Below are 15,514 nucleotides of genomic sequence, written 5' to 3' on the forward strand. Positions count from 1 at the left end.
ATGCTGGATTAGGTGTGTGTGAATGGGGGACTCAGAGGACTTCTGACAAGCAAGCAATTGCTCTGTAGCACCTCTGTATATGTAGAATGCATGTACTGGCTGAACTGATGCTTGTCGACGTTTCTCAAAGACATCCCATCAGTTATGCTGGATTTACGTCAACCTAAATTAGGGTGGAATGGACTAGTTAACAAGGAGTAGATGGAACCATACTGACATTTGGATCACGTTTAAGTGTTGGATGATGTTTCTGAGTAACCTTCGACTGTATCTTTAAATGTTTGCTGTATTTACTTCTACCCTAAGGGTCAAAAACAAGTCCCTTGTTTGGTTTGATTAATATGCAGAAGAATGTTCCTTCTTTGTTCCAGGAGAAGCTGGCAATTCTCATTGTGGGGACCAAGCTCAGCTTAATGTCCCATTAATGTAGTGGCCCAAAGACAGACTACCCCAATGGACTTGATATCACAGCCCAGTCCTGTGCAATCATTCAATAGTTTTTGGAATAAATACAAATGAAAGCACTGATAAAGTTAACGTATAACGAATAATTTATTTTCTTCTGTCTATATACAAACTCAATGATGTGCCATGCAAACAAAAGTCTATGTAAGACCTCATTCATTTTTTATGAAGAACATATCCTGCCAATGAAACCTCCTGCATTTCTGTTATGGGGTAAGCAGTAGCGTATTCTGGCCTAGGCCATCTGACGGGGAGGCTGATTGCCACTAGTCAATGGGCCTTTGAAAGGGAGATCACTGATCACTATGGAGGGGCGTTCCGAGTTGACACAGTCCTCCATAGTTCTTTTCCATGCTTTTAATAGTGGAGCCCTGGGATACGACGTCACATCCCAGTGCCTACTAGGAAGGATATCATAGGGAGTGGCAGGTTATGCTGCGCTGGGTTAGGCCTAGGGCAACACCGAGGGTAAATACGCCACCGGTGGTAGGTGGAAATGTAGTTATGAAGACTGAGCTATAACACATATAGAACACATGGCTGATATGCAGCTGCCTGAAAACATTATATGCTGCAAATACTACAACTGATTTAAAAATGACTATATCTGATACTAGTAATAAAAATGGCTATAGTTCCTCTTCATAGTTTTTATATGCTTTAGGAATTAGCTGGAATGCTTTTTTGGCAAGAAAGGTCTTTGCGAATATGCATAGCATATAACAACTGTTAAAAAGTTGTTGATCAGCGACTTATTCTGAATTTCCATGAAATCATTATATTTTTTTTATATATATATATGATTTCTGTGTGCTGAATTTTATTTTATTTCTATTTGTTTGCCTTTATCTGGATCAATCCAACTAGTCATATCACAGAAAGGTGAAAGTCAATGGGCTTTTTGTTTAATCTTAGCATCTCACTTTGCAAACCTCCTTCTAAGATAACCCACATAAAGAATCCAGCCATGAGGAAATACTTTCTAAAGAGACGTTTCATTTTATTCTAGACACCCTGGTGTCCTTGTTAACTAAAAACCATAAATAAGAGAAGACAAGGGTAAAATTGTTTCTCTAAACCTAGTGCCAGCCATTTTAACCATGTATCCTCCAAATTGAAGGTGGCACACCCTAAATGAAATAATGTCACATAGAACAAGCTGCTCTACTTGGCATTGCTTATCCTACGCTTGCTTTCCTAATGCACATCTGGTGTAGCCACAAGCTAATAATAGCCTACGGTGATTTCTTCAATATTCCCAGGAAAAAAGTAGAAGATACAGAGTCTACCTGCACCAAGCGTCTTCTTGTTAGGAGCAATCCTTTGTTTCTCGATACATTGCATTAACAAACCCAGCTTGTTTAATGTACTAGATTAGCGCAAGTGAGAAATATGCACTGCCGTCACTTTGAAAATTAATATTACATCCAGGTAAAGACTCTGACGAATTAGATTAATTAAAAATAATTTTAATTTGTTGTTATTTATTAGGTTTTAAGTTGCTCCGTACATAAGATTTCGCTGATTTATCGATCGAGCCGACTTGAAGTCGATCCCAATTACCATTATTAGCTCTGTTTTTATTCCGCAGCCATCCTGGCTTGGCTGTGACTGCAGTATTAACAAAACAGCCAAGGAGCCGCCGCTAGTCTACAGACCAAACATCATTTGGATTCCAGCTCAACTCTGTTCTTTTATCTTAAAGCAATTACGAGCCAATCATTAACAAGAATACTCTTGTCACCAATGTACAATAATCATTTCTAACAAGCGGTGGATTTTGTTTAATGGCAGTAGTTATATCATCTACATATATTTGTTATATCTGTCTACATAATATAATATAATATCTTAGTAGCTAAGGGGTTCAGTTGGATTCATCCTAAGAGAAATCTGACGATGAGTTGTGGTAATTGAATGAGGCATGTATTCTCTTTGTTTCAGTCCCTAGATTTTGAGACACAGAAGGAGCATTCGCTGGTGCTAGAAGCTCAAAATCGCTTTGTGGACCCTCGCTTCACTGACCTGGGCACTTTCCGGGATCAGGCTATTGTAAAGGTGTCTGTCCTGGATGTTGATGAACCCCCCAGATTTGAGCCTCTGGATGGGGTGATAGAAGTGTCAGAAGATGCCCACATTGGGTCTGTAATTGGCGCGGTTACAGCTGTTGACCCCGATAAAGCCAATAACCCTATAAGGTACTGAATGTATCATAATGTAAGTGCTTGTGGTTACACTGTGCATGTGTACAGAGCTTCATTCGATGACTGAGTGCATGCTGTGAGTGGTTACATTTATTTATATATACACTACCTTTCAAAAGTTTGGGGTCAGCTGTTTTCAAGGAAATTTCTAGCTGCGTAACATAAATAAGTGTTTTCTAATGATCGATTAGCCTTTTAAACTTTAACTTGCATTGGCGAACATAACGTGCCATTGGAACACAGGAGTGATGAGAGTGATAAAAGGCCTTCAGCTATTATAGTCATTTATAACATTAACAACGTCTACACTGTATTTCTGATCTACTTCATGTTATTTTAATGGACAAAACCCCCAACTCTTAAACAGTAGTGTGTGTGTGTGTGTATGTATATATATACTGTATCACATATATATATATATATATATATATATATATATATATATATATATATATATATATATATATATATATATACACACACGCTAACATGAAAGTACATGAAAAGCACATTTTTTATTTATTTGGGAGCTTGAGGCATTTTGCTTTTTTCATCAGTAAGGAAGGTGAGGGTGATTGTGTCATATATATGAGGACACAGTGGATCACTGGGTCCTCAGTCTTCGTCTTCAGAAGTCACACTTCCTGAAGGAATATATGGCCACTTCCTTTCCTGGCCTAAAAGGCCAGCAGGTGGGCCCGGTCATCGTAAACCCCCCTGAAGAGGGGAAACCCTGAAGTCATCAAGGGAAAGTGGTAGCCAAAGGGCCAGTCCACCTCTCCCACCAGTAACCAAGTCTTCAGTGACCCAGCTCCATTGTAGCATTTGCACTGCATGCAAAAAAAAATCATCAAGCCCTCAGTGGCAAATGTGCACAAAACGGTGCTGTGCACATGAATAATAATAAAAAATGGTGCCATACAGACCTAGCCCATGACTGGCATTGCCACAATGTATCCTTCACCAAAGATCTAGGTGCAATCCGTGTTCTCTAAGTGCGCTCAAGTGTACACCTCATCAAAGCACCACAGTTATGAGTTCCAGACCTAATCTGTATGATCTGAAATATACCTCCTTTAATGTGTCTTCACCTTCTCAGTAGATCTTAGCCAAAAGATTGAGTTTAATCAAAGCCTGATGCCTAATTGACAAGCAATTGTCACCCTGTAAGATGCATTGTATTGTATGTTTTGCTAAAAGAACAGCACAGGAGCATGTATCTATAAAAATATTGTTTTGGGATAAAAAAGAGGGGCTCACTACGGGAACACAGAGGGAGAGTCAAACTGGACTGTATTCTGCAGGTAATCAGTGCTGATTAGTACTTTCTAATGTCAAAAGAATAAGCTGCTTTCTATCACAAATTAGCCCATTTTGAAGAATAACTTTTTGTCATCTATAGAAAAGATTGCTGGTATAAAAGAGGCAAAAATATGTAAAGATTAAAGGGTCTGTGCCCCTTAAACTGTACATTTTGCATTCAGTTTTCTTATTCAACCCCAGTATGGTACCCAAAACCATCAAATACATGTCATATACAGTAAGTTATTGTTGGTTGTTGCTCATTTTGCCATGACATGACTTTACCATGGAACTCTTTCTCAAAGGCATCTGTTCATTTAACCTTTACACTGCAGTGCCAGCCAATCCTTATCAGGACTCCTAATATTTACCATGATTTTTGTCTTGTAATCTTTAAATTACTTGTTTCTGCTTCAAAACCCCCATGTTTGCCAATATCACCCACAATCTTTCTTTATGGTCCCTTCACATAATTTGATGGTAGATAAGTACCTTTCATCCCATCTAGTCTGCCTACATTTTCATTACTATCATTACTTATCTCATAACATTACATCTCTTACATTCCTATATACCAATCACGTACCTGTCATTTATTATACTATAAATTGTAAAGTGCTGAGTACGTCTGCACAAAAAAAAGAACAATATACATACATATCTACCATTTACTAATAAATCTGTCAATCACTGTTTCATCTTTACCTCCTATTAAGTCACAATGCACTTGTTTAGAGTCCTCTCATGCACAAGTTTTTATATTATTATCTAACCATGATTATTCATGAGTTCTACTCATTCTAGTAGAGAAGTCCCTAGTACCTAACTAGTACGAGCAGGACAAAGAAAGGTTAGACACGTGTCCCTAATCACTTTCTTCATCTACCCTTATAGCTCCTCATGTTTGTCTACCAAATATCAGTTAACATACCTGTCTCAAATACAGTACATGACACATCTGTCTGTCCACACACAGATAATACTGCTTCGGTGCATACACATCGGATGCCATTTGACAGACGGGAGCAGGATATGTTTTTAATTCCAATTCTTGTGGTGGATGGTGGGACGCCAGCATTGAGCAGCACAGGAACTCTTACTATCCGAGTGTGTGGTTGTGACAGTTCTGGGACTGTTCAGTCTTGTAACACTACTGCCTATGTGATGGCTGGGAGCCTCAGTCCTGGCGCACCCCCCCCCCTGAAGTCATCAAGGGAAAGTGGTAGCCAAAGGGCCAGTCCACCGCTCCCACCAGTAACCAAGTCTTCAGTGACCCAGCTCCATTGTAGCATTTGCACTGCATGCAAAAAAAATCATCAAGCCCTCAGTGGCAAATGTGCACAAAACGGTGCTGTGCACATGAATAATAATAAAAAATGGTGCCATACAGACCTAGCCCATGACTGGCATTGCCACAATGTATCCTTCACCCAAAGGTCTAGGTGCAATCCGTGTTCTCTAAATGTGCGCTCAAGTGTACACCTCATCAAAGCACCACAGTTATGAGTTCCAGACCTAATCTGTATGTTCTGAAATATACCTCCTTTAATGTGTCTTCACCTTCTCAGTAGATCTTAGCCAAAAGATTGAGTTTAATCAAAGCCTGATGCCTAATTGACAAGCAATTGTCACCCTGTAAGATGCATTGTATTGTATGTTTTGCTAAAAGAACAGCACAGGAGCATGTATGTAGGAGCATTTTTCTCCAGCTGGCGACACTCAGCCTTGATACAACTAACATGAAGGATGTTTTTCCAACCTGTGATATATTTTTTTTTCATATTCTTACATATCTGTGTGTAACTTATTCTTTTGCTCCACCCAACTCTCTTTTATTCTTATTTTCTTGCCTGGTTATTTTCTTGTCCCACTTTCTTGCTTTGAGATAAATAAATATACTATTTTGTATATTCTAGATTTCCCTGTCTGTGTATTAACATACCCTTTAACTCCTACTTATTGTAGATATTCATTGAATGGAAGCTTAGATGAAGACATTTTTGATATTGACAATGAATCTGGTGAAATTAGGATCGCAAAAGCACTGGACCGGGAGACCTCGGGGTGGCACAATCTGACGGTGCAGGCAAGGGAAGCAGGTTTGTAGGACCAGTATGCCTTCAGTTGTGACCTAGTCACTGTGCTTAATTGAAGATATGAGCCGAAGCCACAAATTAGTATATTCATATGTTTGGTTATTCAGTGCAAACACCGTAGTTTTCATCTGTTAAGGCCAGGCATTGATAAATAATTTATCCCACAGGTGATCCGCTAAAAATGACAGTTCTGCCTTTACGGATTAGGATACTGGATGTGAATGATAATCCCCCTGAACTTGCTACACCTCATGAATCTTCAGTGTGTGAGGATGCTCTACCTGGGCAGGTAACTATAAACTGACACCACAATATCATTAATGGGGATTTTGTAAAGGGCAATTTTGGTTGCGATCAGCTGGCAAATCCTGTCGCTTGTTGTGTTGATGAGATCACCCTTACAAAAACTATCTTTTCACCAACTCCGGAATTAACTCTTTGTATAACAACCCATTAGACGCCATTAAGCTATCTTCTGAAACACATCATGTCTTGTTAGCGGAGCTGAAACTTATCTATGGCTAAGGTTGTCTCCGTGTAGGACTAATTTTGACAGTTTGGTTGGACTTCTTGATTGAGTGTTGGGACAAGGGTTTATAGTAGTAGTACACTGAATGTACACATGCCCTTAATTGAATATTTGCCCCTAATGGGGGGAAAAAGTCTGAAGCATCATCTAGGATTTGCTGTAAGTCACTAAAGTCTATTTAGACATTAAACCTGCTACACCAACTACAGTGTTTCCATTTTTGCCTCCCTACCTACTAGCCCAGTGCATCGCCAAAACTAGACCAGCCCTCAGCCTCTTCACTGCAAAGAACGTTTTTGGTTTCAGAACAAGTTGTGCAACCTGAACTTTATCTTCATTTCATATTCTGTCACCAGACCTAATGCTGTGATCCATACTAGAATCCTCCCATGATTAACTTCAGGATATCGTTAGACCATATTATAATTATTATTATTTTTTTATTAAAAGTAGGGAATGGAAAGGTGTATACAGAAACCACCAATACTATTTCGAGTTAGTTATTGAATACCCACATATACTCTTGTAACGTGTGATGCCTGTTACATTTACTAAAACGAAAACCACTGTATTCTTTTTATTTACTCTAATTGGTGAAAAAATGATATATAGAAAATCACTTTTTATGTAAATCTAGAAGAAGTAGTTTATTCCTGAGGCGCAGTACACTTGGCCAATAACAACTAGCTGACATGATAATGTGCCCTGAGGTTAGGATGAGTGGACCACTACAGAGCTGGATAAGAAATGGTAACATGGTCTGCCCTTGTTAAAAGGCACTAAATGCTTGAGTAAAAGCTTAAGGAAGTTATAATGTTAGCTGACTATGCTTCCTTGATGTGGTTGTGTGTATGGATATATCATATTAGCTTGTTTTAGGATTTTGTATATTACAACATAGCATAAAATAAAAGGAAACCCAGGAGGAAAAGTAAAATGAAAGGGAAAATTACACGTCGTTGATGTTTTAACTGACTACAGCATTATAATTGACATTTGAATATTATTGTTTGTGTTTGATGATCATTAAAAGGGCTTCTAAATTTAAAATTTAAGGTCTAGCTATGCGATCCATGTTCCAGATTTGTGCCCCACAATGAATGCCAGACTTCTCAGTTAAAAAGAATTCTGGCAGCTTCCTCCCAACATGCCCACATCTGTAAGTGTCATAACGTGAATTGGAGCTTTGATCTAATGTCCTGGTGGGAGGTTGAACTGAAGTCACTAGGAGTGAGTTGGTTAACAGTGGTTTGTGGGTAAGTTGTGGTGAGGTGCTAAAAAGACCAAAAGGCCAAACACAGCGACTTTCTCCTGTGAATTAGGTTCATAAAGCCCTTCACATATTTTTCTCATGTCAAACAGCTTTTTGTGATTCAGCCCCAAGATACTTAATTGTTCTTAATCCTGATTCATTTAGAGGTTTGCAAAAAAAAGTCTAAAACTTTTTTTTTTTTTTAAGTAGGATTTTGTTCTTTTTTGTTTAATATCTCACATGCTTTGCATAAAGAAGATTCCATTTTATACATTGTCTAAAACAGGCAGGCATTAGATACCTGAAATCTAGACTTTGCCTATAGCAAATGTATTGATCAAAACAGTACTCCATATTGTGCCATGAGAATACAACTGTGCTCCCTCTGCTGCAGCTGATTCAGACTATCAGCGTGGTGGATCGAGATGAGCCAATGGGGGGACATCGATTCTACTTCCGGCTCGCACCCGAGTCCAGCGCGGAACATCACTTCACTCTGCTCAATGTCAAGGGTGAGCCCTCTGCTGGTCACCTCACATCACTTGACTCATTTCGCTATTCAAGCATTGTCATGTGAATATCAAAACCCATTACGTGAAAATCCAGCTGCCTACCACGTTTCCAAATGGCACAGCACTGATTGCGTGGGCGCCATCACATCCTGACTTAATGTTTCATCTTTTCCGAACTTTGTTACCTGGCATTATATAGTCACAGCTGTACACCTTGTAGTTACATGGTGTTGCATGGCTATACCTATAAACAACCATTGTTGATTTATATAGCACCATCATATGTCTTTACCATCATACCAAAAACTACATTATTCCTAAACAAACTACATTAATGTCCTTGTCTGTGCATATTCTGTCATTTCCTGATTGTATTAGAAATTAAATCCAGTTAAACTATAAGTATCAAATTATTCCTCAATGTGATCAACAATAAGGACCGTCACAAGTACCTTTCTCACACTGATCCTTTACATTGAAATGCTGAATTTCACTTCAACCATAATGGCTTCATTGGTGGATCTATAAAAATATTGTTTTGGGATAAAAAAGAGGGGCTCACTACGGGAACACAGAGGGAGAGTCAAACTGGACTGTATTCTGCAGGTAATCAGTGCTGATTAGTACTTTCTAATGTCAACGGAATAAGCTGCTTTCTATCACAAATTAGCCCATTTTGAAGAATAACTTTTTGTCGTCTATAGAAAAGATTGCTTGTATAAAAGAGGCATAAATATGTAAAGATTAAAGGGTCTGTGCCCTTTAAACTGTACATTTTGCATTCAGTTTTCTTAGTCAACCCCAGTGTGATCCCCAGAATCATCAAATACATGTCATATACAGTAAGTTATTGTTGGTCGTTGCTCATTTTGCCATGACATGACTTTACCATGGAACTCTTTCTCAAAAGGCATCTTTTCATTTAACCTTTACACTGCAGTGCCAGCCAATCCTTATCAGGACTCCTAATATTTACCATGATTTTTGTCTTGTAATCTTTAAATTATTTGTTTCTGCTGCAAAACCCCAGTTTTTGCCAATATCACCCGCAATCTTTCCTTATCCCATCTAGTCTGCCTACATTTTCATTACTATCATTACTTATCTCATAACATTACTACAGATCCGCATTCATCTTAAACAACTCTTACATTCCTATATACCAATCATGTACCTGTCATTTATTATATTATAAATTGTAAAGTGCTGAGTACGTCTGTGCAAAAAAATAACAATATACATACACATCTACCATTTACTAATAAATCTGTCAATCATTGTTTCATCTTTACGTCCTATTAGGTTACAAGTTTTTATATTACACATCTAACCATGATTATTCATGAGTTCTACTCATTCTAGTAGAGAAGTCCCCAGTACCTAACTAGTACGAGCAGGACAAAGAAAGGTTAGAAACGTATCGCTATCTCCTAATCACTTTCTTCATCTGCTCTCATGTTTGTCTACCAATCAGTTAACATACCTGTCTCAAATACAGTACATGACACATCTGTCTGTCCACACACAGATAATACTGCTTCGGTGCATACACATCGGATGCCATTTGACAGACGGGAGCAGGATATGTTTTTAATTCCAATTCTTGTGGTGGATGGTGGGACGCCAGCATTGAGCAGCACAGGAACTCTTACTATCCGAGTGTGTGGTTGTGACAGTTCTGGGACTGTTCAGTCTTGTAACACTACTGCCTATGTGATGGCTGGGAGCCTCAGTCCTGGCGCACTTATTGCCCTGTTGGTGTGTGTTCTGATCCTGGTGGGTAAGTAATATATGCATTTATGTCGTTTTATGTCACTTACCTCTGGACTTCTTTATCTCCTTCCTCCATGAGCTTCTGTGCATGCATGTTCATTGTTACTTAAAGTTAGTGTATTGTCAAGCAGTCCATATTCCTTGATCACTGTGTATTCAAACACATCCCAGATTTTCCGTTGACAGCGTGTGCTGAGTTCCTTAGGATGTTCTCCTTTGTTTGCATGTTTTCAAACGTATCTCATGAAGGTTGGCGGAAGGAGAATAAATAAATTTACACCCTAAATTTAAATCTAATGTATCCAAAATGATTCTTAAATATGATATAATTCTTGTACCGTTCACAGTGCTTATCCTGCTTATCTTGGCTCTGAAACGGCACCATCAGGGCCACTTGACATCAGATGAGGATGAAGACATGAGGGATAATGTCATCAAGTACAATGATGAAGGAGGTGGAGAGCAGGACACTGAGGCCTATGACATGTCTGCCTTGCGCAGCTTGTATAACTTTAGTGAAGGGAGTGAGGCTGGAGGAGAAAGCACGCTTGCTTCTCAGCGTCATTCGCTGCCCCAGTGGCTCCCTGGAGCCGATCTGGACTTTTCACTCTTCAGGGATTATATCAGTCGGAAGGTGAGGCTCGCAGATCAGGACTCTACTGTGCCTCCATATGACTCCTTCCAGACTTATGTCTTTGAGGGATCGGGCTCCAGTGCGGCCTCCCTGAGTTCAATAAGCAGCTGGTCTACAGGCTCAGAACAAGACTTCTCACAGCTGGGCTCCTGGGGCCCCAGATTCCGCCAATTGGCTGCTCTATACGCTGGACATAGGGGACAAGAAGAAAGCCAGGGGTCCTAGCCCCTCCAGTGTCCCCCTTTAACAAGCTACCAGGACAAGATCTTATGCTTTCAAGAAAGGGGCAGAACTGCTCCATATTTATTACTTACCAATATGTAATTCCTACAACATGTTCCACTTTTCATACGTAATGTCTTTGATACACAACGTGTTCTGTCATTACTTATCTCGTAACATTACTACAGATCTTTCCTATACACCAATCATATACCTCTCATTTCTTATACTGTAAAATGTAAAGCGCCGAGTGCATCTGTTTACGCAAAAAAAAAAATATACATACATATGTTCCATTTACTAATAAATCTGTCAATCATCGTTTCATTTTTACCTCCAATAAGTCACAACGCTCTTGTTTACACAGTCCTCTCATGCACACATCTGTACATTACACATGGAACCATGATTATACAAGTTCTACTCATTCTAGAAGAGAAGTCCCAGCCTTCAGTCTAACAGGGTAGCCCCGTGGGATTGGTGCTCAATCCTTATGAGGAGAAATCTGCTGTATTACCTGCCTCTGGCAGTGTAAATAATACCAACTTTTCAAAATATCAGCTTTTGGACCAGAGGACCATCCCATCAACATTGTCTGTGCAATGCATTTTTAAAAGACCCACAATGCACTGCAGCAGCTGCCGGCGACAATGTCGTTAATTCATCGTGATTCCTCAAAGGGCAGAATAAAAGTTTCTTCTACTAAAATCCTAGCTGTGTTTTTGTCTGGGGGGGGAAACGGTGATGCAGGGAGAACTGTTTTGACAAGGGTACGGACTCTATAGGGGCCATATGGCTCACAAGTTATTCATGTATTAACTTTGCATGTATATGTGGTTAGTTAATTAAAAGCGGTCATCATATCTCCACATACACACATGTTTGAGACTAGTTCATCCAAGAACATACAGAACTTAAATAACCTGCCCTACGATGAATCCCCATTGGGGAGGACCTCTGATATTTGCTCGCTGTTGCCACTAGCATATGAGACTATTCTCGCCCGAAAGAACAGCCTAGATTCAATATGAGAGGCACATTTCTTCTGCACAATGAAAACCAACAATCCCCAGAAAATAATTTCAGTCTTTATGGGCCTCATCAGTGTTATGCGATTGGTATCCCTGTACATGACACACATTTCTTTAAGGGACATTTCTCATGGTGACGTTTTTGTTGCTAGATCTTTTATGACTGTGATAAAATAGGACACATGGCACAATTTCATGCCAATGCTGTACGTAACCCTGATTAGTGATGTGCTTTTAAAAAAATTGTGAATTGCCTCTGGTAAAAGAATTGGTAAGTTCGTATGACATTCAGAGGGAGCAATTGAAACATGATCTCGCAAGGCAATGTCTGAAAAAATTCTGTGGCCGAAAACATTTCTAAACTTGTCACCAGTGGTTTATTTACATAATTAGTAGTCCCTTAATGCCAATAGAACATTTTTAATAACATGCCTTTAACCCCTTAGCGACCTTTGACCGGTTCAGGGCCGTCATGGAAATAACGATCGCTTAACGACCTTTGACGGTCCTGAACCGCCATTAAATTAAATAAGCTTAGAAAGTGATCAACGACGATATGATCAAAATAATGGTCTCTGAAAAAAGCCCATCTTGTCCTGCAAAAAAACAAAATATAATGTGTGTGGGTACACTTATTGGGTGAGGAGAAAATTACAGCTGAACACAAGCACCGCAAAAGTGTTAAAACAACCTCAGTCCCACAGGGTACAAAAAGAAAAAATAAGCCCGGTCCTTAAGGGGTTAAACTTGCAGTCTAAAATGTTGTCTCTGAATTACTTGGCGAGGTGATTTCCAAGGTCACAGATACTTAGGTCCCCTGGCCTAGTCGTTGTCCTATGTGACACTGCCTGGACGTTTGTGTGCAACCTTACTTTAAAACGCATTTTTAAACTTTCTTTTATTATTATATCTTCTCTGTCATTCTAGTTTGCTTTAATCGTCTCATTTTTATGTGCCATTTCCCTGTGTCTTCATTTTCTCTTACCCTTTCAATTTTGTTCCTCCAATCCCTCTTCCTTCTCCGCTCCCTCCTCATCTAAATTCACACCAACTGAATTAATGTGCCAGCTAATCAGGATCTGGTCGGATTTTAACTCTGTCCTCATTTAATTAAGCAGCTTCACCAGTTTCATTTTCCACCAATTAGTTTGCAGGGTGGATGCAAATTAAGATATTTGTTCTTTTTTAAGTCAAAAGAAAAATCCTTTGAGGCTCTTATTAGTTTTTCTGCTGAAAAGGAAGAAATCATTTAATCAGAGGAGGCCTTAGAGACCCGTAAAGCAGAGATATGGGGGGAGGTGAGCGAGAGAGGGAGAGAGAGAGGAGTCACGGAAAAGAAAAAGGGAGATGCGATTAGGACAGTACAGTAGAAAATCACGTGCGTTCTATTCCATCAATGCGGCCTAGTGGATAGCGATAGAAAGGTACATGTTTCCCACTAAAAGAAGACATTATAAATGTATTTATTTTGAAACTATAGCAAGGAGTGATGCATAGCTACAGAGGCGTAAACAAGCAAGATATCATGGGTGATTTATAAGGTACGCTAGTTAGAATAGTATAGCATAAGAAATTTTGTGCAATTGGGCCAAAATATTATTTGCAAATATTTGTGTTACAACATTTTACTGTTGTTGTGATGGCAGTGTTATTAGTGTGCACTTTTTAGGAGCTCAAGCATTCTTTGTCTTTTTGATTTTTTTGTTGCAATACATTTTTACTTTGGGTTTAGAAATATTCCTTTTTGCTTTCCAGCAAATAGCCGTAAAATACTGTTGTTTTTTTTCCCTAGCGCCATTCTTTGTAAATCACCATAAGAGAACATCTAATGGCAACGGGCAAAAAGCCAAAGATATAAATGTTTGTCTCCTTACCAGAGAATCCTACAAGCTTCTTTGCCATGGGAATGCCCAAAAGCATGGTAAGAGCCTGATTAAAATATATTGTGCTTAAGACGTGGGAGGCTGTTGGAAGTCACATCCATTTACGAATCAGAGCTTTAGACACATTTCTGATCTGCTGTACAAAAGCACGATAGACACAAGAAGGGTTCCTTCATCCCACTTGGCAGCTAAGATATGCGTTATGGCATTAAATATCTACCCTCTTATGCCAGTACATATCCTACAATCCATCTTCCTGTTAAAAAAAAAAAAGATTACTTATATTATATCAGTATACACTGGTCAGCCATAACATTATGACCACCTGCCTAATATTGTGTACGTCCCACTTTTGCTGCCAAAACAGCCCTGACCCGGTGAGGCATGGACTAGACCTCTGAAGGTGTGCTGTGGTATCTGTCACCAAGACATTAGCAGCAGATCCTTTAAGTCCTGTAAGTTGAGAGGTGGAGCCTCCATGGATGCATTCTGGTGCCATGTGTTTTTCTCCAGGTAAGCAATGCACATGGCCATTCATGTGATCTAAAAGAAAATATGATTCATCAGAACAGTCCACATTCTTTCATTGTTCCATGGTCCAGTTCTTATGTCCCCATGCCTATCCAACAGCTATGTATAATTCCTGGTGCGATGCCATGGAATTCCTACAATAAAGACATTACTGAAAAGTTGGTGTCAAGCGTGTGTGGCGGCAACCAGGTGAGGAGTACAAAGACAAGTGTGTCTTGCCTACAGTCAAGTATGGAGGTGGGAGTGTCATGGTCTGGGCCTGCATGAGTGCTGGGGGCACTGGGGAGTTACAGTTGATTGAGGGAACCATGAATGCCAACGTATACTGCGACATACTGAAGCAGACCATGATCCCCTCCCTTCGGAGACTGGGCCCCAGGGCACTATTCCAACATGATAACGACCCCAAACACACCTCCAAGATGACCACTGCCTTGCTAAAGAAGCTGAGGGTAAAGATGATGGACTGGCCAAGCATGTCTCCAGACCTAAACCCTAGTGAGCATCTGTGGGGCATCCTAAACGGAAGGTGGGGGATCGCAAGGTCTCTAACATCCACCAGGTCTATGATGTCTTCTTGGCGGAGTGGAAGAGGACTCCAGTGGCAACCTGTGAAGCTCTGGTGAACTCCATGCCCAAGAGAGTTAAGGCAGTACTGGAAAATAATGGTGGTCACACAAAATATTGACATTTTGGGCCCAATTTGGACAGTTGCACTTAGGGGTGTACTCACTTTTGTTGCCAAGGTTTATAGATCATGGCTGTGTGTTGAGTTATTTTGAGGGGACAGCAAATGTACATTGTTATTGTTACCTTGCCGGCGGATCCGCTGTGTCCTCGAGCAGGGGAGCTGAGACGCAGCTCGCGCAGGCAGCCCCCTGCTCGTCCCGCTCGCGGGAAACGCGGCGAGGTCCCTCCTGCCGCTGGACGCGCGCCCCGTGTGGATTGAGAGATCTAGACGGGACGTGCGCCTCGATCTCAGGAATATTCATGCCGGGTCTTAAAGGGATCTTTTCCTCCTCCCCCTTAACTAGGTGGGTAGGAGGATCTAGAAGTGGAGGGAAATTTTAACACTCAGTT

General features: G+C 40.1%; 1 protein-coding gene across 2 annotated transcripts in view; it reads left to right on the forward strand.

Moving 5' to 3' along the window:
• The window catches only part of CDH22 (cadherin 22), a 33,778-nt gene extending 22,081 nt beyond the window's left edge, over positions 1–11,697 (forward strand). Inside the window, exons 6-11 of one of the 2 annotated variants that reach the window (XM_053453617.1) lie at positions 2,410–2,663; positions 5,937–6,070; positions 6,235–6,356; positions 8,243–8,360; positions 9,889–10,140; positions 10,481–11,697. In XM_053453617.1, the coding sequence (XP_053309592.1) occupies positions 2,410–2,663; positions 5,937–6,070; positions 6,235–6,356; positions 8,243–8,360; positions 9,889–10,140; positions 10,481–10,992 (1,392 nt within the window). In that variant the 3' untranslated portion in view covers positions 10,993–11,697. Of the gene's footprint in view, positions 1–2,409; positions 2,664–5,936; positions 6,071–6,234; positions 6,357–8,242; positions 8,361–9,888; positions 10,141–10,480 lie in introns of those variants that run through there. The other variant, XM_053453618.1, reaches the window with a different exon arrangement.
• Positions 11,698–15,514: the final 3,817 nt, after the last annotated feature.

Source organism: Spea bombifrons, chromosome 13 (assembly GCF_027358695.1).
Source record: "Spea bombifrons isolate aSpeBom1 chromosome 13, aSpeBom1.2.pri, whole genome shotgun sequence".
NCBI classification, from domain to species: domain Eukaryota; kingdom Metazoa; phylum Chordata; class Amphibia; order Anura; family Pelobatidae; genus Spea; species Spea bombifrons.